Here is a 23,826-nt window from a genome sequence, read left to right on the forward strand (position 1 = left end):
TAACTACGGACAAAATGTGATTAATCACGATTACATATTTTAATCTATTGACAGCCCTAATAAATACCTAAGACTAGGTAACACCCACTTTAAATAACTTTAGCAATGCAATTTCAATCATTCTCATCTACCATCATCTCCCAACCCATAGTACGAGGTACCTTATGAGAAATACTTTTAACATCCTCACTTTATGGTGTCATTTTGAGGAAGTCTGTCGATTTGATGGTGGGAGAAATGCAGCATGTTGATTATAATTGTGCACTGCCTGAATGCTAATGCTCAGTGAGATGTTTTTCATTTTCAGAAAAAGAGAGAAAGAAGAGGTGCATTCACCCACTATCTGTGTCTGTGCCTCCCTAATGCATTTATACAGATTTTTGTTTAAACTCTCATTGTAATATCTGACCTTGTTTTTGCCCTCCTTTTGAATTTAGCTAAAACGGCGTATATTCTTAGGCTTTCCAACTCCTACATTTGGTCTGGTATCAACCTTGATTCTGTAATATAATAAGATTTATCTGTAGTACTATGACAGAATAATAATGCACACTTTTCTATTTTCTTATTTTTCTTTTCTCATCTCTGCTGCCTTGCCTTGGTTGTTTCATGTTATGATGAAGTGATTAAGTTCATTATGACATTTTTGCCAAGCTGTTGGAAATGTGAATTTCTGTTGGAGATTAATAAAGTATCTATCTAGCTAGTTCTAGCCCTTTTAAATGTCAAACAAAGTTAGCAGCAGGGAGTTGCTCATCAACCATGGTATATAAATTATAGCTATTATGCATCCAATCTCAGTAATTACTTTTTTTAATGGATTGTTGTGAATGTGGTAATTTTGGTATTTTGATTTGTGTTTAAGGGCAATTTGTCTTACATAACTGGCTATCCTGAGTGTTTTTTGATAATGAATGTTTTGTTTGTTTAGTTGGGTGCAGAGCTTTGGTCATGAGGGCCTTGGACTGCTACTTGACATTTTGGAGAAGTTGCTGGCCAAGAAACAGTGAGTTTCTACACATTCTAATCCTGTTACGCATGCAATTGTGTTATTACAATCAAGAGCAACAATAAAAACTATATAAAATTGTTAACTTCTAAAGAAGCAAGTTAATGTCTTATAGGGTGGCTGAGAACTATGACAGTCTAATTGACAAAATGTGAAGCACTTTATCCAATTCAGAAACACATTCCCAGATGTAAATCTAATGGAACAGGTAGTCAAGCATGGTAAGTATGAAAAAGTATGGAATTTGATTTTATAAATTCTTAGGTCTGGAAAAGTATGGAAAATGGAAACTCCAGTGTAGAAAAAATCATGTTTCCAAGACCGTTAACACTATTCTCTTTTCTAAAACATAAAAGTATGAATAAGTTAAAGGAAATAAATGGATCGCTCTGTTTTTGTAAGGTGCTTACTAGCGCAACTAAGATGTTTGTGTGAGAACAACCGACTAGCAAGACTGGCAACCGGTTGACAGTGCTTCTCTTAAACAGCGAGAGAGCCTGGGCTGCCGGTGAAAGAATTGTCGCACATGCACCGTAGCTTACCGTGACTGAAGATGAGAGTGGATGTAAATGTTAGTAGTGCGTATATCAGCAATGTAATTTATCTTTTTTTATAATGTATTGTGTAAAACTAAGACAGGAACAACATAAAATTAAAAGCACAAAATAAATAAAGACCCACCACCCACCAGTATGAGCCTGGAGTTTGTTTTTCACAGAGAAGATTATATGTCACAGTTTTGAATTAACTAGAGGTTGGGCACAAATCCAACAAACGAATATGCACTTTATAGCACTTAACGTCATCAAATCTTATCTTCATGCATTCCCACATAGTGTCAGCATTTGCGACCAAATATGAGGTGAAAGAAAAACAGGAAAAATACAGTATAGTAGTCTATCTGTGCGGCGTGGGAGAAAGTTGGTTCAACAGTGCGGTCAAGGACCGTTGAGCAAAGTAGGACAGGTCGCCGCTTGCAATAAAAGGCATAAACATGCAAAACTGGGGTTTTTGTTCTAAATATAATATTTTTTGAATAAAGTAATGGCCCACATTTCCAAAATTTATATAACCATTTACATAAAATTCAGTGTAGTTATTTACAAATTATTATTATTTTGTAAGTTCCATTCCATTCCATTTTCCTCCTCTTATCCGGGTCCGGGTTGCAGTGTTTTTTTAAATCATTGCGCCTTAAAGTTTGCCCGGTGGTTGGGGACCCTTGCCTTACAGAATGCTTGGGGATAAGATGTGCTCTTTTACACTTTTGAAAATACTGTAAGAATGTCATTTATAGAAATGGCTCCTTTATTTTATAATGTAAGATTAACGTCTACATCAGCAAATGTAACCGTAGAATTAAATCGAATCGTATATCGTTTGTACACTATACTTAATCATATTGAATCGTTCTGTTTTTAAAATGTCGTTTTTGAATAGTCTTCTAACCCGTGTATCTAGATGCAAATCAAATTGTCTACCAGAAAGAGATTTACAACCCTACTCTTAATGAGTCTGGAAAAAGTATGGGATTTAGAAATGTGAAATGCATAGAAACTCTACAGAAAGACTCAATGAGTATTTAAAGTTTGTACAATTATGTTGTATTTTGCAAGTTTGTTTTAACTTTGGTAAATGTGTTTATACTTTTCGGCCACTGTAGTCTTAGTTTTGCTATTCATTTCAACAGTAGAATTTCAGGGTTTAGATCAAATATTCTGTGTGTCACCCTCCTGGGATTGAATGAAGGGTGCACTGTACCTCTTATCCAAAGTCAGATGCGATATGCTCCAGCATCCCTGTGACCCTGAATATGATAAGTGGTATAGTAAATGGATGGATACATTCAATGTCTACTTTATGTCCCTAGGCAGGAGCGGATCGACAAAAAGAACCAACATAAAGTTATCCAATGTCTAAAAGCCTTCATGAACAATAAGGTAATGCAGCAACTACTTTTTTTTTGGGGGGGGGGTCTGTTGAATGTATTTCTATAAGAAAAGGAAAGTTTATAGCAGGGGTCACCAACGTGGTAGCCCCCCACGACCACATGAGGTGCACGCAAGCCTGCTTTTCATTCAGGTTTTCAGTTAATAATGAAAGAACAGTAGAAAGAAATTCTGAAATACAAAATGTGAGTTGTGGACACCAGCATTTTGTTAATGTTCTGGTAAAACAAGCATATTCGCTTTGTTTGGGTTTAAAATAAGCTCTGATAATAAATGTTACAAAAATGAGTAGCTCTTGGCCATTTTCATTTTGTAAAAGTAGCTCTCACAAGGAAAAACGTTGGTGACCCCTGGCTTATAGGTATTGGTAATATAGCTGTGTTTTCATAAGATGAATCAAGTAGGTAAGTAAAATGTATTTCTAGAACAATTTTCACAAATTGCTGTACATAGCATGATACAATAATATAGTAGTGAAGATGCACACGATAATAATAAAAAGACAAAACTATAATACAATTAATAGAAACAAAAGTGCAATAGATAAATACGGTGCAGTTGGTTTCTCACAGCACTGAGTCAATTAAGAGTTTCAAAAAAATGCCTTTTTGAGCAAGGCTGTTTTTTAAGGTGGGTTTTAAGTCTACTGAGTCCATTGACTGGAGGGAGAGTGGGAGATCATTCCAAAGATGTGGTGCCACGGCTTTAAAAGATCTGTCACCTCACGTGCTACAAAAGGTGTGAGGGACCATCAGCAGATGCTGCCTGGCGGACCTCAAGCTACGAGCCGAGCTGTGGGGCTAGAACAGGGCAACAGTGTTGGTACGGGTCAAAAGCCTTGCAGCAGCTTCCTGAACAGATTGTAGTCGAGCCTGCTCCCTCTTGTTCCGACATGTAAAGAGGCTATTACAATAGTCTAACCGGGAAGACACAAATGCGTGAATGGTCATCTCCAGTTCTTTCTTGGACACCATGGGTCTGAGTTTAGAGCTGTTAGGCAATTAGTTTGGAGTGGTGTTCTAGTGACATGGACTGGTCAAAAATAACCAGCTACGTTTCTTATGTTACTTTTTGCTAAGTGACTTAGGCCACCGAGATGCTGCTTAACAGCTGGTCACCGAGATGGCACTGTCCTAGGCAATGATAAGAGTCTGTGTTTTACTGGAGTTCAGCTGAACGCTGTTGTCGTTTTGCCACTCCTTGACCTTTTGATAGGACGTTCGTTAAGGAACAAGTCTGTGGAAGTCACAGGTCTTAATGGAGCAGTATGTCGTCAGGCGAACAGATAAGAGGCATCATTAAATTGTTGTAATATGTGTCCAAGGGGGAGAACATATAGCAGGAGCAGGAATGGCCCCAGGAGAGAGCCTTGCATCACACTGCACGTTAGGTCAACCGGGTCTGACTGGATGTTGTTAATAGATACCCTGAAGCTTCTTCCAGTCAAATAGGAGTGGAACCAGGTCAGTACAGGGCCAGACATCCCAACCTGATCCCTTAGTCTGTCCATCATAGAATGGTCTACAGTTTCAAAGGCCACGGAGAGATCCAGCAGAACTAGGACTGTGGCTCTCCCAGAGTCGGCGCATATCTTGATGTCACTAGACACCTTTTAATTGAGCAGTTTCCGTCGAGTGGCATTGTCTGAACCCATACTGAAAGGTGTCAAAGATCTGGTGTGTCTCCAGAAATGCTGTTAGCTGTTTGGCCACAGCCTTCTCAAGGATTTTGGCCAATAGGGGGAGCTTTTATATAGGCCTAGCTTTTGAGTCAAGAATGCACCTCTACAATTCATTGTTTTCAGGATTCTACACATTCATTGAGGTGCAAGTACATTTTCTATTTAAAAAGTGTGAGCATGACGATAACACAGCCACGCAGAAATTAGACAATGAGACAACATGTGAAAGATGGTGTGACTGAAAATCTGCATTTGCAACCATTCTGCTTTCGTAAAGCATTTAATTTTGGATGACAAAAAAACCTACAAAACTCACATAGACATTGAGGTTTCTTTGAATCTCCTAATGTAGACTGCTATGAAATCTGCTTTATTTTTTCCCAAATTCATTTTTTTCCATTTGCATTCTGTTGTTAGAATTCTGTTTTTTACCTTTTACATTTATTTTACCACGATAGAGTGTGAGTTTTGAGAATGAAATGTAAAAATCTTTATATTTATTGTTGCAGGACATTATTGGACAAGTATTTCAGAAACTGATGCAGCTTTGCTAACCTTTCTAATGGGATGTCAGCTTCTGCACATGTTGCTACAAAATCCTCAACAAACTGTAATGTCCGTGTGGTTAAAGAAGATGTAATCGCCGATGCAATTCCAATTCTTTATTAACAAGCAATAAAACACCACAGTGTAAACACACTCATACAGCCTGAGTCCTACACACACACACACACACACACACACACACACACACAGCTGCACAAGCATGCTCTGCTAAACAAAGCTAAACAAGCCACCTTCCACTCATGTACGGTGACGAGAAGAGATGATTTTCAAAAGTTTTTTCGCCCATTTAACCAGTTTTTGAGGTGGTCGCTTTGACATGTTTAATTTCGGAGAGGGCAAGTTAGTGTTTGTGAGGAGATGCTGCCATGAATGTGCGGTCCTCTGGGGAAATGTTTTCCCACACAAATGTTCCTTCTCACAATGATGGCATTTCATTCACATGACAATTTCCACAAGATTCCACGTTTAAAAATAGATTCCATCTTGGGTTTTTTTGGACAATTTCAGTGCTGGTGTGGGGGGAAAAAAAACACCACATGTTGCCAGCAGAGAAAACTATGCTGCCAGTCTCGCAAAAAGTCTAGTAGAGCTTCATAATATTTGCCCCAATGCTCAGTAAAAATATTGGCATAGGCTCCACTACTCCACACAGCAAGAACGGACAGGAACAGTCGATCAGAACACTGAAAAGGCAGGATACAGACAATAAGAGTACCGTAACAAGCTTTTTTAAGTCACTGTGTCATGTGCTGGATTCGGTATGGCCATGTGCCCTGAAGTAACATCACCACAAACCAACAACAAAAATGGATGACCACCACAAAGTTTTAGTAATTCAACCTTAATTTTCAATTTATGTAAATTGCATCTGTATAAAAGTTGTATTTCTAGAATAATATTTGATTTTATGGTGTGAATGTACAACTATCCTTGCTTTTTTGCAGTATGGCTTGGATAGAATACTTGGGGAGGAGAGAAGTCTTAAATTACTTGCAAGAGCAATCGATCCCACTCAATCTGCCATGATGACCGATGTGGTGAAGCTGCTGTCGGCCATTTGCATTGTGGGCGAAGAGAACATGTATGTGTTTAAAAATGTCTTTCTGCTTTTCTGAAGTTTAAATATAGTACATAATTTAAATTATTAGTGACACAAAACAAAGGAATTTGTTAAAGTTACAAAGTAAGTTATGGTCTATTTTTCAAAAATGAAGTTCTTTATCAACCCAATATTCACACATTCATTTCATGTTATCATTTAGTTTGGAGAAGGTCTTTGAAGCCATCACCACAGCTGGAGAATGGAGAGCCATTGACAGGTTCAGCCCCATTGTGCAAGGACTACAAGATCGTTCAGTTCAGTTACAAGTAAGAGCAAAAAGTTTGTCCCGCTGATGTTTGTGCAGATAAAATGACTGGAAGAAATTAACCATTTTAACATATTTAGACTGTCCAATGACAAAAATGGCAGTGGGGAAAGATTCCTTTTGTTTTGCTCTTTTATGTTTTTGTAACATTTTGAATTTGGTGGCTACAAAGTGGCTATTGTAAACTGTATACATACATGAATAGCCTACCTGGTAGTTGGTGCATTTGGTTTGTAATGAGTGGCGGACAAACCCTTTCCTAGGCTGAGACAAGCAAGCTAGCTTTGGGGTTGGTCCACCTCTCTTACAGTGTTTAGGCCAGCAGTAAACTAAATCATTTGAAAGTTTGCCTCTACGTCCGGATTACAAAATCAAAAGGAAATCAACAATAAACTACAAAACTACAAAATCAGATATATAATCAACTATAAATTACATTTACCTGTGTATCCTTTCAGGGCTATAGCATTTCCAGGGCATTTTTCATTCATGAGTAGCTCATGTTAGTTATCAATAATTGATTTGTCTATGATAGTCTGTACTCGTTGATGTGACACTTCCAGACCGTAGACCAGTCTCAGAGGGCAGTGGAAAAAGCATTAAAATGATTTGAATTTAACCAAATTCCAAATTTCAAATGAGTGTTAGTTTTATATGTGCATCAATATTAAAATCAGCCCTCCCTAGTTGGAGACTGGAGAAAAGAGACATGAATTGGTTATGTCCCTGTGCTTCTTGGGGACATAACTAATTCAGGATGCATGTGGACATCATTTCTGGTAGAAATACTACATTTTGTACAACTGCCTCCCTCCTTTTGTTATTCTGTTTACCATTTATATTGCAGGTGGCATGCATGCAGCTCATTAATGCGCTTGTGACGTCTCCTGATGAGTTGGACTTGAGACTGCACATCAGAAATGAATTCATACGTTGTGGTCTAAAAGACATTTTACCAGTAAGTATCTCTCCATCAAGTCATATACACATGAACTCATCCTCAATACTGTGTACATGAGCATTAATATGTATATTTCAATTAAACTTCATTTAAAAATTCATCAATAATTCAGTAGCTAACAAAAAACAAAGGTACTGATGATTTCTTCATGCTTGTGTTGCTTCCTAATGTTAACGCTTCGTCTATTTGCAACTCTCAATTTAAATTATTTTGTGTAGCAACTATCATCTGTGAGGAATGAGGCCCTTGATATTCAGCTGAAGGTATTTGAAGAGCACAAGGAAGAAGACATGATTGAGTTCTCTCATAGACTGGAGGACATCAGAAGCGAGCTGGAATATCCTTTTTTTCTATTTAGCTAATTCAGTGGCTGTTTCCTGTTTGTGTTTGTGTGTAAAATGGAAAATACCCATATCATCAGTAGTCATGGATATTAGGTGCCTAACTCTTGGACTTATTCTTGGAGTATTCTTGGGAAAATATGTTCCTGCTTTTTGTTTTTGTGACAAAGCATTTCTTCCTTCTATCTGCAAGTCCTTGACTAGCCTTACTGATGCAGAGGACGTGTTCAGTATTTTACAGAATATGGTGAAGGACAGCACTGCTGAAAATTATTTCCTCTCTATTCTGCAGCACTTGGTACTCATACGCAACGACTACTTTGTCAGGTCTGTCACAAGTCGATTTTCTGAAACACTTTTATTATGATGGTGGCAACATGTCAGTGCATTCTGCAATGCATCAAATGCATTCTGTACTAAACTGAATTGTTGCTGTAAATGGTATGTGTCTTGCCTTTAGTACAGTGGATCCTCGCTTATTTGAAACTCAACATTCATAGCATTCGGATTTGTTACATGTTGGGCTCAAAACTTGCAGTGAGTTACACATGTTTGTGCGCCACATGCATTTTAAACTTTAATTACGCTTGTACGCGTCACTCCTCTCCAGGTGCACATTGTGTTTGCACTTTTGTGCTTTTCGTTTAGTGGACTGACAAGCTCTCGGTGAATCAGAGTGCTTCTTTTATAGTTGCTTCTTGCAGCTGCCACTCATATTGGCCGCTTGTATTTGTGATCTTGCTCTTGCGGTCACTAAAGCTCATGACCGTAGGTGAGGGTTTGAACATAGATCGAGAGCAATGCCTTCCAGCTCAGCTCTTTCTTCACCACAACGGTCCATTACAGCGACGCTGCGCCGATTCACTTGTTGTTTTCAAGCTCCAGCAATCCCTCCCTCGTGAACAACATTCTGAGAAACTTGAATTTCTTCACCTGGGGAAAAACCTCACTCCCAACCTGAAGGGAGCAATCCAGCTGAGAACCATGGCCACAGCCTGATGGGGCCGTAAGGACCACATCATGAGCAAATAGCATAGATGGGATCCTCAGGCTCCCAAATCTGACACTGTCAATATCGTGACTGTGCCTAGAAATTATTGGTGACAAAGGGCAGCCTTGGCAGCACCCGGAACAGGCTGCTTGCAGTGTGAACCAGGCTCCTGCTCCGGTTGTACAAGGACCGAATGGCAAGCAGTTGCGTGCCACGAGCCCTGCACTCCCACAGGACACCACAAGAGACACGGTTGAATTCCTTTTCCAAGTCAACAAAGCACATGTGGACTGTTTGGGCAAACATGCACCCTCCAGTACCCTTGCAAGGGTGTAGAGCTGGTCCAGTGTTCCACGACCACGATAGAAACCACATTGTACCTTCTGTAGCTGACAGTTCAACTAACTGTGGTACCCTTCTCTCCAGCACTCTGGGCTTTCCCTTTTTTGTGCAGTTTGCCATGTTGCATTGTTTTTGTTACAACATCCTAATTTGTTTCCATGACATTCTATGAACTAGGGATGCTCCGATCGATTGACCACCGATTAGAATTGGTCGTTTTCCATAAAAACCATATGATTGGTATATGACAATAAATGCCTTTTAAAGCCGATAACAAAAAATTATCGCCGTGCGATGGCAACATGGCAGTTCATGTCATGACAACACAAACAGGACATGAATGCGCATGTGCGCTGTGTCGTAGGGATGCCAACACCCGTATTGAGCTGACAAGGAATGCACTTTGTCCCGTATTGCCGCAAGAATCAACACTCGTCTTTAAAACCTCAACGGTTTCAGTTTGACAGCTTGACACAGGCTACGCCAATTAATGCCAATGTGTTTCATCACTCCCTTGTCAAACCTATTGGTGTTTTGACTTCTCCTGCATCTTTCTTCACATGCTTTGCCTTGCTGTCACTGCTAGTATTGTGGTATTCGGATTCCAAATGCGACTTTTTACCACAGTGACATTTTGCTTTTAAAACAAACAAGCAATGTGGTTAGTTTGGAGCTCATTTTTGTCCCACGGGGAAGCGGATATTACCTTCATGGGGTACTTACTAACTTTTTCAAGTGTCACTGAACAACTTTACTATCTTGTTGTCATTATGCTAATTATGTCTTGTCCTCAAAACACTGTTTGTGTGTAGTTGTTTAATGAACATAAACACATAGTGTGTCTAGCCTTATGATGGTGTATCACAGGGGTCTAGCTCGCGAAGGGTCAAAGGATATTTGTTTTAACTCTAGTGTTTTATTATAACAGTTTCATTCAGAATTTATGCCTTTTTATATAATGACAAATGAGCACAAAATAGCATAAAGACGAATGCCACACTGTTTGAGTGGAGATCTGCTTGGTAAATAAAGTAGTGTGCAATTTAAATGTTGCCAGTCACAAATTAAACGCAAATAGTTGACATCTTGAATGTATTCGTATTACTCCAAAACATGCATCAAATTAAATTCTGTTTTTTGTCAAATACAAAAAAATTTTCACAATGATAAAGGTAAAAAAGACAATCCACCCAAACGTTAGGTTTTTAATGATTACCTATTTGCCAGAGGCCTTTGGAGTTGACTAACTGTGGCCCTGCCCAATAGCACACATAAATAAATTGAAACATGTTAATCCATGTGATTGGTATCGGCCGATCTCACTCATGGATGATCGGTATCGGAATCGGCAGCATAAAACCCTGAACGGAGCATCCCTACTATGAACCCTTCGGTCCATTCAATACACTTTGTCAGTTAAAATGCCCTTTATTTGTATACCAGTAAGTTGCTATTTAACCTGTCTGTCTTCCCAGTTTCACTCATTGTCATGTTTCACTCATTCTTCCTCTCAGGCCTCAGTACTTTAAAATCATTGACGAGTGCGTGTCTCAAATTGTTCTGCATCGTAGTGGAACAGATCCGGACTTCAGTTACCGCAAACGACTTGATGTGGATTTTAACCACCTTCTAGGCATGTCACTTTCTCATATACAATATTCATTTGATGAATTATAACATTATATAATTATTACAATATGGGATGTACAATATTGTAGATATATCACCAAGTGTAATTCATCATTTTATTTTTTGTTTTCAGAGGTTTGTGTAGATAAAGTGCGATCTGAGGAGTATGAACAAAGAGCTTCAGAGTTGGTGGAGAAGGCAAGTTTGACCCTTACCTTTACATGACCCTTACATTTGTATTGCACTATATATTCACTACTTCACTTTGTCTGGCTTGTCATTTAACTTGTTTAATATAATTACTTCAAATAATTGTTAAATACATTTCAATAATTAAATAATTTTCTTTAGCATATTTTTCACTGTTGGAACAAAATATTGCCATTTACTTCACTGAAGTTATCTTATCACCTTTTTAAGAAGTATTTTCTTCATTTTTCTCAAATATTTGGTTTTTAATTTTACATTTTTTTTCCCGCACCTCCGCTAAAGTCACTCACTTTGAAAAGCCCTGCCATGTAACACTAGCAGGATTTCCGCTACATGTAATTGATCGTGGCGGCTCTCTTTATACAGGACAAATTTCTATAACAAAAATATTGGCATATTTTATTTTGTTAATTGTGTTGTTTTGAACTAAAAATATATATTTTTGAACAATTCATTTCCCATGTCATTACTCGAAAACAGGCATCATATTAAATTTAGGTTTGTGTCAAATAGTACAAAATGTTGTACTTTTGTACTAATCACACAGTACCATTGGACTAAATAGGTCAGGTAACAAAAGGAGACTCGACATGTCGGCAAGTTTGCCATTAAATTAACAGTTTTGCAATGTTCTCCGTTCATGTTCTGCTGGTTGTTGAAAAATGTTAAATAAATAAGTCGTAAAAATTATTTGTCATAATAAAAAAAAAAAAAAAGTAGACGCAGCAGCGGCACAACACAGCGGCGGCAGTCCCGTGCAGCCCACCACCACAGCTTCAGAAAATCCTAAGGGAAACCCTGACTAATATAGCCAATCTTCAGGATCGGGATCGGCTGCCGATTCGATGTATTTGTGAAGATCGGATAATATTGGCTTCCGCCACGAAATTGGGCCGATCCGGTTGCCGTATCACCTTCTGACCCACACTCCAACATGGTAGATGCTGTATGCACCTCAAAGCTGGTAGCCACTCGACTCGCGCCACCTGCAAGAACAAGAAAACACAACACCACCATGCAGACATGTCCGTGGTGTACCGTAGTGAAGTTAGCTTCACGTTGGATATTCGGCTGCAGGGCTACAGCGGTAGTTCCCTCTTACTGTGCCCGGACTGCTGTGTCATAGTGTTGGGAGCTCGCACGGGAAGTGCCGCGCTAACCACTGGTTGCGCATAATAGGGACCGCACAAAAATTATTAAACATGTCGAAACGGCGGCAAAAACCTTGGAAACTCCTCTGTCACGGAGCGTGAATGGAAGCTAGTGGGGTTTTCTAAGTTTAGCTGGTGCAGAGTATATTTTCAGATGGGAGATTAAATTAAACTCGCTCTTCAGCGTGTCTACTTTTGGATTACTACATCATTCTGTGCCCGACAGATGGTTGAAAAACAAGCAACAAAGAAGGCAACTCATGTACATTAGATCCCCGCCTATTCACAGATTAATTTTATCTGCTTTAAATTGTAAATAATTAATCTATTTCATGGTAACTTTAAAATAAATTCTTTTGATGGCGCTATCTGCCAGGAAACGTATCCCCAACAGGTAGCGGGGATCTAGTGTACATTAGTATATTGTTGCATTGATTAATTTGGGTATGCATTTCTCCATTTAGTTTGATGAAGAATTTGTTAAGCGGCAAGAGGCCCAGGCTCAGCTGGTTAAGTCTGAAGAAAAGATAGCTGAGCTTCAAGCAGAGCTGCAGGCCTTCAAATCCCAGGTACGTCTTGTGATAGTTGACGTGTGAGTTTGTATTTACAATACAGATATAGTATTTACAATGTAGATTTTTGTAAACTGTTACATTATCTCCGATGTAAAACATGGATGATTTAATTTATAAAAAAGCTTGTATGTGGCAGTGACATACAATTAGGGCTTTAAGTAGTCCTTCTCCTGCTGGAAATCTGCCATGGCCTTTGGTTTATCATGTCAATGTTTTCTGTTTTTCAACCAATGTTATGAGTCAACTGTTACTAACCAATCAGAAGAAGAGGAGGGAAGGTCTTTCTAATAAACATCTTCATGTCCATTTACACCTTGATGTGTTCTCTTAACAGTTAAGGAGTTGTGAAATGAGACCAGTAACGATATGCTTTAAGGTTTTGTTTGCAAAACTGAGCTCCCAACAGCAACACGGCTGGTGTTGCAGTTTAAATAGGAAATGTGGTAACCTCATCAATACAAATGTGTCAGCTAGGTCAGATATTGTTTGGCATCAAATACTGCATATGTATACTTTTATTGCAGAACACCTTTTTGTTATTCATTCATTCATGCCTTTAGGATCCCCACTGAACTTTAACACCCAACAGTTCACGCTCAGGAATTTTTTCTCACTTTAATTCTTACAATTCAAAGTCGTTGGGGAGTGAGGCTAGTCTTCTGGCTAGATGACATTGGCCAAGACTCTGTTGAGCATGTCTCTCTTATCAATATTCTTTACGAATAAATTGTTTTAAAAAAAAACAACTTACTCTGATGTCCCTCTTCAGCTTCAACTGGGGCTTTTTTTCACCCCCTCTCCCTTGGCCGGCAGCCTCAGTGAATAGGAGATTTGCTTTGCAAGATAATTTTTCAATTTTCAAACATGGACCAGAGAATGAATACTTAAATAGCACAATATTTGACATTCCTGTGGTAGTTTTACGAATTAAGCATATAGCACACTGTCTTTCTCCTCATTTTGTATCACGAGTCTCGTTACTCTCAGCTCACTTTGGGTGGGAGGCGGGGCACACCTGGACTGGTTGCCAGTCAATCACAGGGCACATAGAGACAATCATTCACACTTATATTCACACCCATGAGCAATTTAGAGTCTCAAATCAGTGTCCATTGGAAAACATGAACAACATGCAAACTGCACACTCCACACAGACAAGTCTGAGTCTGATTTGAGCCCAGAAGCTTGGTCTGTAAGGCAGTCCTAACCATGTTCACAAAACACTCACATTTGTTTTGTTTTTTTGTCAATAAATTAATCCCTCCGGATGAAGTGCTATGCAGTCTTAAACTAGACCAATTTCTTGAATCAATAAGCTGTTTTTGCCATGTCACCCAATCTATAAAGCTTTGTGGCAGGCATTGTAATTGTTACTATTTTTTGGCTTTTTTTTTTCTGAAATAATTGTTACATGTTTTTGACTGGTGAGCAGTCCAGGACGTACTCCACCTCTCTCCTGAAGTCAGCTGGGATAGGCTCCAGTTACCCATGACCCTAATTAGGACAGGTTATATCAAAAATTGATAGATGGATGAATAGTTACCATTCAAAAGTTTTAGCCTTGCAGTATCATTTAAAAATGACACCCCACTGCACTACACTTGGTCGATGTCAGCTGTGGTACGGTTTTCAGTTTTACCATTTCTATGGAGGCTGTATTATTTGTTTTGATGAACCTTAACCCTTCAAATGGTATTTGTCTATGTTTCCTGATCATGCAATCGCCACTACCATTGAAAATTAACAAAACAATATTTTAGCACAAATCTTTTAATTGGACACTTACCTTCAAACCAAGCTTATTTGAGATACACTATGCAAAGCACGACCAGCACAATGGAAGGTAAATGTTCTTAATTAGAACAGTGGCAATAATGTTGAAGCTTTACATACTGTATATGTAATCCTATGCAATTTAGTGTATTCAGATGATTCCCATTTAGTGATTTTTTTTTTTTTTTTTTGGTTTTCTCAGGAATCTGGTCGGAAAGTTGGACTTCTGTCCACTGTTATAATTGTCATCGTGTAGAACTATAGTTCAATCCAAAATGATGACAAATCCTGCTGCAACATAAATAGCGCTGTGAGGTAAAAAACAAAAGAAGAAAAAAAAAAAGAAAACAAGGGGAAAAAAAGCTATATGGTATTTTGCCATATTTTTAAAGCAGTTGTGTTCAGGTAACTGCATAAAACACAAACATTATGTCCATCTATTGCACATGCTCCACCAGAACAGCACTCGATGTTAACTGTTATTATTGTTCATCAATCCGTTTTTTTCCTCGCATCAAGCCATGCCCTCTCAATGGCTATCATAGCTACACAATATATTTTCGCTGACTGATTCTGATATTTGGCTTGAGGTGTGCGCTTAGATGTGTTTACATTCCATCAATGAGCTGCTTTTCTCTACCCACCTTTCTCGCATAGTCCTGCCGGGAACACTGTGGAAACAGTCTTGCTTGTAGGACTTTGACAAATTATCGGAGAGACAGAAATCAGTGAAAATCAACCTACTGTAATTCCAGACCTGAATATAACCCACACCCACCAAATTTAAAAAGAAAAACAAAATTGTACATACAGTATATAGGCCACACTATTATTATATAATTTATGAAAGAAAGAAAAGGCTTAGAAATTGTCAACTTGCACCATAGATATGATTATATAAGAAAAAAATGATGGATTATGTTGTAATTATCTATCTTAACAACATTTTTGGTAGTATAAGATAGTATAAGATAGTATAAGATTCGTAGACTAGTGCTAGTATACTAATATGTATTGACTGACTCAAACTGACAGATCGACTGCAAGATAGGCTAGAAAGACGAGTGACTGCAAGCAATTCAGGTCTTCAACACAGCACAGCCATGAACACATGTGAAGAAAGTGTTTCAACAAAAGCCTTCAACACAACGAGTGGGCATAATATAAAATATATGATATATATATATTATTTAGGATCGCCGCGTAAGACTTCAAAACATGTGATATTAGCATCTGTTTCGGCACGCTAAGCATCATAGGAATCGTAGTTCTTTTTGCCATAAATTTAAGATGCATGCTTCAAAGCATGTGAAAAAGTAACGACTTATTGTCCAGAAATTACAGTATATGAACGAGACAAAGTAGAACAGAAGCGTTGTGGCAACCACAAGACTGAATGTCTAATAATGGAATATCAGACCCTTATTTTTAATGCAGTCATTTTTTTTTAATTAGAGAGGAAATTGATGACCTGAATACCACACTTTACTGCCTGTGGTTATTTGTATCACCTATGTATGCATTGATCCATCCATGCAGATTAGAGCTGTACCAGTGGTTGGATCTTCTGCCCACATTGCACAGGACTTGTCTTCATTACCTGCTGGATCTTCACCGTCTAACCCAGCATCTGGGTTGCCAGTTCCTCCTCCTCCTCCACCCCCTCCTCCTCCATTACCTGGTTGTCCAGCACCCCCTCCTCCGCCTGGAGTGCCTCCTCCATTCGGTGCCCCTCCTCCACTGCCATTAGGATTTGGAGGTGGTCCAGGCTTGGCTGCTTGCCTTGCCCTGCCTTATGGCCTCAGGCCTAAAAAGGAATTCAAGCCTGAAAACTGCATGAAGCGCCTCAATTGGTCCAAGGTAAGTAAGTGCAAATTATTTTTAAATGCATTTTTGCATTTTGGAAAATAGTAAATCGATTTGGTGACATAAACATGTACCAGTACTATAACAGGGGTGCATCCAGTAAGCCATGTACAGTAGATGCCCCTACAACGTAAATAATCCGTTCTGAGAACGTTTATGTTATAGGTTTTTTTATGTTATACGAAATGTAAAATACATGTACATAGCCTAATCTGTTCCAAGATCTTCCCAAACTCACCACCTTTGGCCCTTCAAAGTAGTCAAAGTCCACCAAATATGGTGGGAAAATATTACAAAACGTTAGCATAAACATAGTAGAGTAACATTCCAATATAAAATAAGGTAACAAATAAGATTACTGTAAATGAATAAAACTGAAAAACAAAAACAATCTTACCGTTCACGAGATGTCTTGATCAGGAGCACGCAAGTGGAGGCAGGAGTATAATTTCCTGCTTGGTTTCTATCGACAACTTTTCCCTTTTTTTCTTATCACCTACGCTTGGTTTAGTGTTCATGACTACGGTAATTTTAACACAAAGAAAAGTAAAAAAATTAAGAAGACATTTCAATGCGTGCGAACTAGTTTAATGGCGACTACGATGAGGAAGGGAGTTGAAGGGAGCAGCATGTCTCTCACACAAACACATGGACGCGCTGGATAAGTCGGCCAATAAGATGAGAGCGTAGGTGGTGCTCTGATAATCACCCAATGAGATGAGAGCGTAGGTGGTGCCCCGATTATCAGCCAATGAGATGAGAGCGTAGGCGGTGCCCCGATAATCAGCCAATGAGAGCGTGAAGCGTCAGAAGGCGTCACCAAGTGTACTCTGTTTGTCTCTCTGTCGCTAGCACCGACTTGATGCTTTAGGTTATATGGAATTCCTTACGTAATACGATGCAAAAACTTTACATAAATTCTTTACCTTCAGTGGAATTTACGTAAAAGGAGGTTTACGTTATACGTTTATGAGGTACTACTGTACTTCAATTACAGGCTTTACAATCCTACGTATTCAAATTCCTATCAAATGTACAGTATCTTTTCTATCCTATGTCCATCCAGTGTTAATAATTATGGGTAACAAAAAGTTTAGGAATCCAAACTTCTATTCGTTGTCCCCCTTCTCCACTCTTAACTTTGTTGATATTTATTGGCAGCAAGTGAGCAACACATATGTTTTCTCAGACGTGAACAACCACCCTTCTTCGAGAAGACATCAATTCTTGAAAATAACAGATGATCAGATGCTGCTGTTAGATCACACTGAGTGACACCACTGCAGATGTTCTAGGCAGAGCGAAATTAGTTCACACATGTGATGTTAGTTTGTGTTGTGATTAATAATGTAATATCACCTGTACATTTGTACAGATGTTCCACAAACTAAGCCATATGCTTGTAATTTCTAATGAACCTTTTAAGAGGATATCATGAGTACCTGTCTTCTTCAGCAGCTGTATGAAAGACCCACATGGAGTCAAGCTGTTCTGAAATCTTTTTCTTTTCCCTTTGCTATAACTTTTACAGTATGCCCGTATACAAGTATACATTTCCAGTCAGAGATTTAAAGACACTTGTCATGGGAATAAATGTGATTCATTTTGGGCCCTTAATGATTTATTGGAACAATTATATATTTCTCGGGAGGAATCATTATACAACTTACATTTTCAATTATTTAAAAACAAGAATGGGGTGCACAAGTTTGAATTTATTTATTGTCTCTAATTTATACCTACTGGTTCAAATGTATAAAGACACCCCCTCTTATACTTGGTCAAATGTCCCTTAGCAAGTTTCAACTTGACCAGATACTTTTTGTAGCCATCAACAAGCTTCTGGCATAAAGCAGGCTGTGCACTTATGCAAATGTGAACATTTGCATTAAATAATGCTTTGTTTTTATTGATGGTCTGCACTACACAGCACTGTATACTTCGCTGTGTTCTGGCTGCTGAAGACCCGTGTAGTGATTAGGGGAAGCTGCGGTACTGTTGTCCAACTTTATTCTCAGTGTTTTTTCTGCTTTAACCTGTAAACAATATTTTTAACAAAGCAAATGTGTTGACATTTCCCTCTATAGTCTAGCTTGTTTGTAAAGTACAACATATGCAGGAGTTATATAAGTTATGTCTAAACAAACATGCTGATTGGAGAATGTTTTCTCTCCAGATACATCCCCAGGAAATGTCAGAGGGCTGTTTCTGGGTGCTGGCTGATGAGGACCAATATGCAAAGCCTGATTTGCTCAGTAGAGTTGCCTTCACCTTTGGTTCACAAAGAGCAGGTAAGACATTTGGAGACTATATTTTTATTTGGCGCTATACCTGACCACTAACGTCTGTGTAACATGCTTTGTCATTTGTACATATTTGTCCATTTAATAAATACAGTTGTACATTACTTCATATGACAATGAAACTAAAAATACTGCTTTTCAGGAGTCTGTCAGAAGACTTCTATTTTTATTAACCTTTTTTTCTTGCCTATAGATGTTTCACTTGTTTCACAACTGTGGCCATATCTTTGGTTGTCTAAAATTAGACTAAGAACCGTTTTTATGTGTGTTGATTGTCTTTGTGCACATTTCATAATGGTAAAATGTACTTTTCCAACTGCTTTTATTCACTTGAGCTGAATGGATAATGAGAGATATACATCTTTTAAAGATTGCTTTGCAGGTTTCAACAATGTTAATTAAGTCACATGGGTTTATTTGTACTTGTGTATCATGTTGACAAAGATAGTACTACAGTGGAAACTCTGTTAGCATCATTAATCCGTTCATGAAGATCAGACTCAAACCAAAACGTACTCTAATCAGTTTTTTCCCATAATAAATAATGCAAATTAATCAATTAATCACTTCCGGACACCCAATTAGTATAATGTAATATATGTTCTATATTTTTAACATAGAACAATTATAGTTTTACATGCAGAAAACAAATGATGCATGAAAGGGATACACGTACTGTGCATTTAATGTCAATTTTACCTTGATTGAAGACCTTTTTTCACAAAAACTGCGATAATGAGCAGAGAGGGAGGAGGAGAAGGTTGTATTGTCCCGTTTCGCCCGTGACCTTTGAGTTTTGGCCCCCTGTGCTATTGAGTTTGACACCCCTGGTATAGATAGAGAACATCAATACAGATCAACTACACTGTGAATGCACAAGTCCGAAAAACGGAAATGACACAATATGACCTGTTGTAATATGACCAATGTAACCTGTTTTAAAATCGTTGTATTCTAATTTATATGACAAAAAGCATCTCTATTCATAGCTACGTTTTGTAATCTTAACTGCAGCGACAGTTTTATATGTACAGTATGTGTTTTATATTGTGTCACTATTGCTGGTCGTAATGCTGAATTTCAAGATATGCATTAGTAAGGCTGCAAAAGTGTGGAAGACTTCTTGCAAAAGCGATTATCTCACTTGTCCCTTCTTGTGTCTGTTATTAGTCCCCTCAGTGGTGATTTATTCACATCATGTGTTTTCTCTATTGCCTCATCACGGTCTCAGCTGCATTATTCATCTAGGTGTTATCTACTTGTCAGTCGTATCCCTTTTCTCTCAAGCCACCCTCCCCAACCCCTTCAAACCCATCTACACAGTTGGGAACTGACAACATTTTGAATAATGGAATTATATTTAGATGGCATACAGGTAAATATACTGAAACACTGGGCTATTCAATTACATGTTTATTTGGGCCAGATTTTCAAAACAAGAACTGTGGCTAGGCCAGCAATTTCCGGCAGTCAGTAATCAGAAGTTAATGACAATACATGAACACAATGTGATGTAATGAAAAAACAAAAGGTGTATTCCTTGTAGGGCTGCAGCTATCGAACATTTTAGTAATCGACCATTGTACTGAAAATTCCTTGTTGAACTGAGTAATCAGATAAAACGTATTTTAGCTTGTTTAAATTTATTCATTTATTTAAATTAATTAAATTATAAATACACAAGAGAAAATAAGTAATTTGACTTAATAATCAATGGTCATTTGGTTTAATTTTTTGCTAATTAACAGTTTTATTTCTTAAATTCACATTGTGCTCTGCTCAGATCTACCACCATATCGTGTTGAAGGAGTTTGCGTGTCCCGATGATCCTAGGACCTAAGTTGTTGGGGGCTTTTATGCCCGTGGTAGGGCCATAACAGCTCCTAGGGGAGGGACCAGACATAGCGTAACTCAGCAGACCTGAATGAAGAGAAAGAACACTGGACCTAGATTTCCTTCGCCCAGACACAGATCACTCTCTGGAGCCAGGAGGAGCAGTGTGGTTTTCGTCCTGGTCATGGAACTGGACCAACTCTACACTCTCTGCAGGGTTTTTGAGCGTGCATGGGAGTTTGCCTAACCAGTCCACATGTGCTTTTTGGGCTTGGAGAAGGCATTTGACCGTGTTCCTTGAGGAATCGAATCCTGTGGGGAGTACTCCGAGAGTATGAAGTACTGGACCAACTAATTCAGGTGGTTCGCTCCCTGTATTACTGGTGTCAGAGCTTGGTAGGCATTCCTGGCAATAAGTCTGACTCGTTCCCAGTGAGGGTTGGACTCCGCAAGGGTTGCCCTTTGTCGCCGATTCTGTTCATTATGATTTAGTGCTGTTGGCTTCAGCGAGCTGTGATCTTCAACTCTCACTGAATTGGTCCACAGCCTAGTGTGAAGCGGCTGGGATGACAATCAGCACCTCCAAATCTGAGTCCATGGTTCTCGCTCGGAAAAGGGTGGCGTCAAGTGGAGGAGTTTAAGTAGCTCGGGGTCTTGTTCACGAGTGAGTGAAGGATGGAACGCGAGATTGACAGGCGAATTGGTGTGCCATCTGCATTGATGCAGACTCTGCATCAGTACGTTGTGGTGAAGAGGGAGCTAAGCCAAAAGGCAAAGCTTTCAATTTACCGGTCGATCTATGTTCCTACGTTCACCTATGGTCATGAGCTTTGGGTTGTGACCGAAAGTACAAGATCGTGGGTACAAGCGGCCGAAATGAATTTTCTCCGTAGGGTGGCTGGGCTCTCCCAGAGAGATAAGATGAGAAGCACTTGGAGTAGAACCACTGCTTCTCGGAATTGAGAGGAGCCAGATCTGCTGGCTCAGGTATCTGGTTAGGATGCCTCCCGGACGCCTCCCTGGGGAGGTGTTCAGGGCACGTACGACCGGTAGAAGACCTCGGGATCTACCAGGAAGAGCGGGACGAAGTAGCTGGGGAAAGGGAAGTCTGGGCTTTCCTGCTTCAGCAGCTGTCACCGCGACCTGAACGACCTGAATGAGCCCTAAACTTAGATTGGCTGACTAGAAATAAGACAAATATTTTTATAAGATTTGAGTTTGTGCAGTATTCAAACTAAAATTAAGACACCTACTGTACTGTAGTGGACCACATTAAGTTTATCCATCAACTAAGTGAGTGAGACACACACTTCCTTGTTCCATTACACGGTATTGCCTGTGACCAGCTACTGATTAGTGAGCTAAAATGTTTTTATTTTCCATCTTCTTCACTCAAAGCGCTGTCTTTTTGCAATGAAATAAACCCTCTATGAAGTCATGTTACCATCGTAGTAAAATAGCCACACATTTGACAGTCATAGAGAACGCTAGCCCTCCACACGGCTAACATTATGCATATTGGTCCTCATCACAACGTTAGTAAGGTACATTATCTTTAATCTCGTTGATTTGCACTATGTTAAATTTACCTTGTCTCGGGTTTTACGCTTCATTCTGGGTGTCTATTACCGTGTTGCATCGGATATATGTCACGGTGTTAAACTTACTGTTTAGCCTGAAATGCTCCCACACTTTCCACATTTTCTGTCTGTTGTTTTCCTTCTCTGTCGTCACCTTGTCGTTTTTCTCTCACCTTTTCAGTCTTCCCGTTTCTTCAACGAAACATTTTTTACTTCTTCTTAAGATAAATAAAGATAAATATTCTTTATAAGATATTTCGTTTTTGCAGTGATCAAAGCAGGGCTGTTCAAAATTCCAAATTAATATGAGAATGACCTCTAAATTCCAATTTAATTTTTTAATTTAAATTTTAATTGCGGTTGAAAACAGGAAGCAGAATTGCAATTCAAATTCAAATTGCAGAAAGTAGAATTGAAATTCAAAGAAATCCATGATGCATAATTAAGGTGTACGAAACAATGAGGCTTTACAGTGTATATTTAAAACATGGATTTTTTGTTGTATGGACATTACATGCACAATACTTTATTATAGTAGATAGTTAAGTATAGTATTTTAAAAAAATAAAATTACCCATTGTATTGTTTTTGCATTTGAATTTTAACAGTGGTTAACTTATTTTTGCACCGGTATGACAATTAAGTATGATTAAAAAAAAAAAAAAAAAAAAAATGACAGGAAGCTTTTGTAATTTTTTATTAGGTTTTTATATTAACAATATTTAATTCTGGAGGGTTCAAAGTGTGGCCTGTGGGCCATTTGCAGCCCATTAAAAAAAAAAAAAATAATAATAATAATAATAATAATCGGGAAAATAAAGCAAAACGGCTTAATGTAAATAGTTGAATGTGAAATGCTGATGCTAATAGCTAATAACGACACAATGCTTTGTCTTTATCAATTTACAGATAATAATTTCTTTTAGCCTTTTTCAAAATAAAAAAAAATATATAAAAATATCAAAGTGGACCTACGCATCCTTTGATTTTTCAGTATGTGGCCCTCGGTTGAAAAAAGTTTGGACACCTCAGATTTAATTTATTTTTACACTTTTTACACAATTAAGTAGGGGTGTCTGATTAAAACTTGACAGGATTGCTTCATTCAGAAAGAAAATTGCTTTATCCAAGTCTTTAAAATTACTGTCCAAACATTTGGAGTACTCTAGTGAAATAAATTGATAATTATAAATAATTGAAGGCCAAAGCTGGTTTGTACTTTGACTTCTCATAAATTGCTCAACTTTCCAACACTAAGGAGCATGCTTAAAGTTAGTGTCCGTTAGTGTCATTTAGAAGAAAAATGTGTGTTAAAAGTATCTAATTCTCACTGATATGTGATGAGAATAAATTTCTCTGAATTGCTTTGAATTCAATTCCTCTCCCTGTAATTCAAATTCAATTCAGCATCCTGTGGGGTGGAGTCAATTCAAATTCAAATTCACCCATTGAATTGAATTGAATTGAATTGAATTCTGAACAGGCCTGCTTCATAGTAAAATGAAGACACCTGTAGTGGAACATATTATTCTCAACTAAGTGAATGAGACACGCACCTCCTTGCTCCATTACACAGTATTGTTTGCTAGAAATGAGCAGCAACTGATTTTTGAGGTAAAATGTTTTTATTTTCCATGTTAACTCACAGCGTTGTTTTTGCAGATGAAATATCGAAATAAACTGCCATACATTCAACAG

At 38.4% G+C, this 23,826-nt stretch overlaps 1 protein-coding gene across 6 annotated transcripts in view; it reads left to right on the forward strand.

Moving 5' to 3' along the window:
- The window catches only part of LOC129178085 (protein diaphanous homolog 3-like), a 163,374-nt gene that overhangs the window by 12,154 nt on the left and 127,394 nt on the right, over positions 1-23,826 (forward strand). For all 6 annotated transcript variants that reach the window (XM_054769847.1, XM_054769851.1, XM_054769849.1 and 3 more), the window contains 12 exons: positions 932-1,006; positions 2,880-2,949; positions 6,151-6,287; positions 6,469-6,574; positions 7,421-7,531; positions 7,753-7,871; positions 8,086-8,202; positions 10,723-10,841; positions 10,971-11,035; positions 12,663-12,767; positions 16,086-16,406; positions 18,589-18,703. In XM_054769847.1, coding sequence (XP_054625822.1) covers positions 932-1,006; positions 2,880-2,949; positions 6,151-6,287; positions 6,469-6,574; positions 7,421-7,531; positions 7,753-7,871; positions 8,086-8,202; positions 10,723-10,841; positions 10,971-11,035; positions 12,663-12,767; positions 16,086-16,406; positions 18,589-18,703 — 1,460 coding nt within the window. The remainder of the gene's footprint in view (positions 1-931; positions 1,007-2,879; positions 2,950-6,150; positions 6,288-6,468; positions 6,575-7,420; positions 7,532-7,752; positions 7,872-8,085; positions 8,203-10,722; positions 10,842-10,970; positions 11,036-12,662; positions 12,768-16,085; positions 16,407-18,588; positions 18,704-23,826) is intronic.

Source organism: Dunckerocampus dactyliophorus, chromosome 3 (assembly GCF_027744805.1).
Source record: "Dunckerocampus dactyliophorus isolate RoL2022-P2 chromosome 3, RoL_Ddac_1.1, whole genome shotgun sequence".
In the NCBI taxonomy this organism is placed as follows: Eukaryota; Metazoa; Chordata; class Actinopteri; order Syngnathiformes; family Syngnathidae; genus Dunckerocampus; species Dunckerocampus dactyliophorus.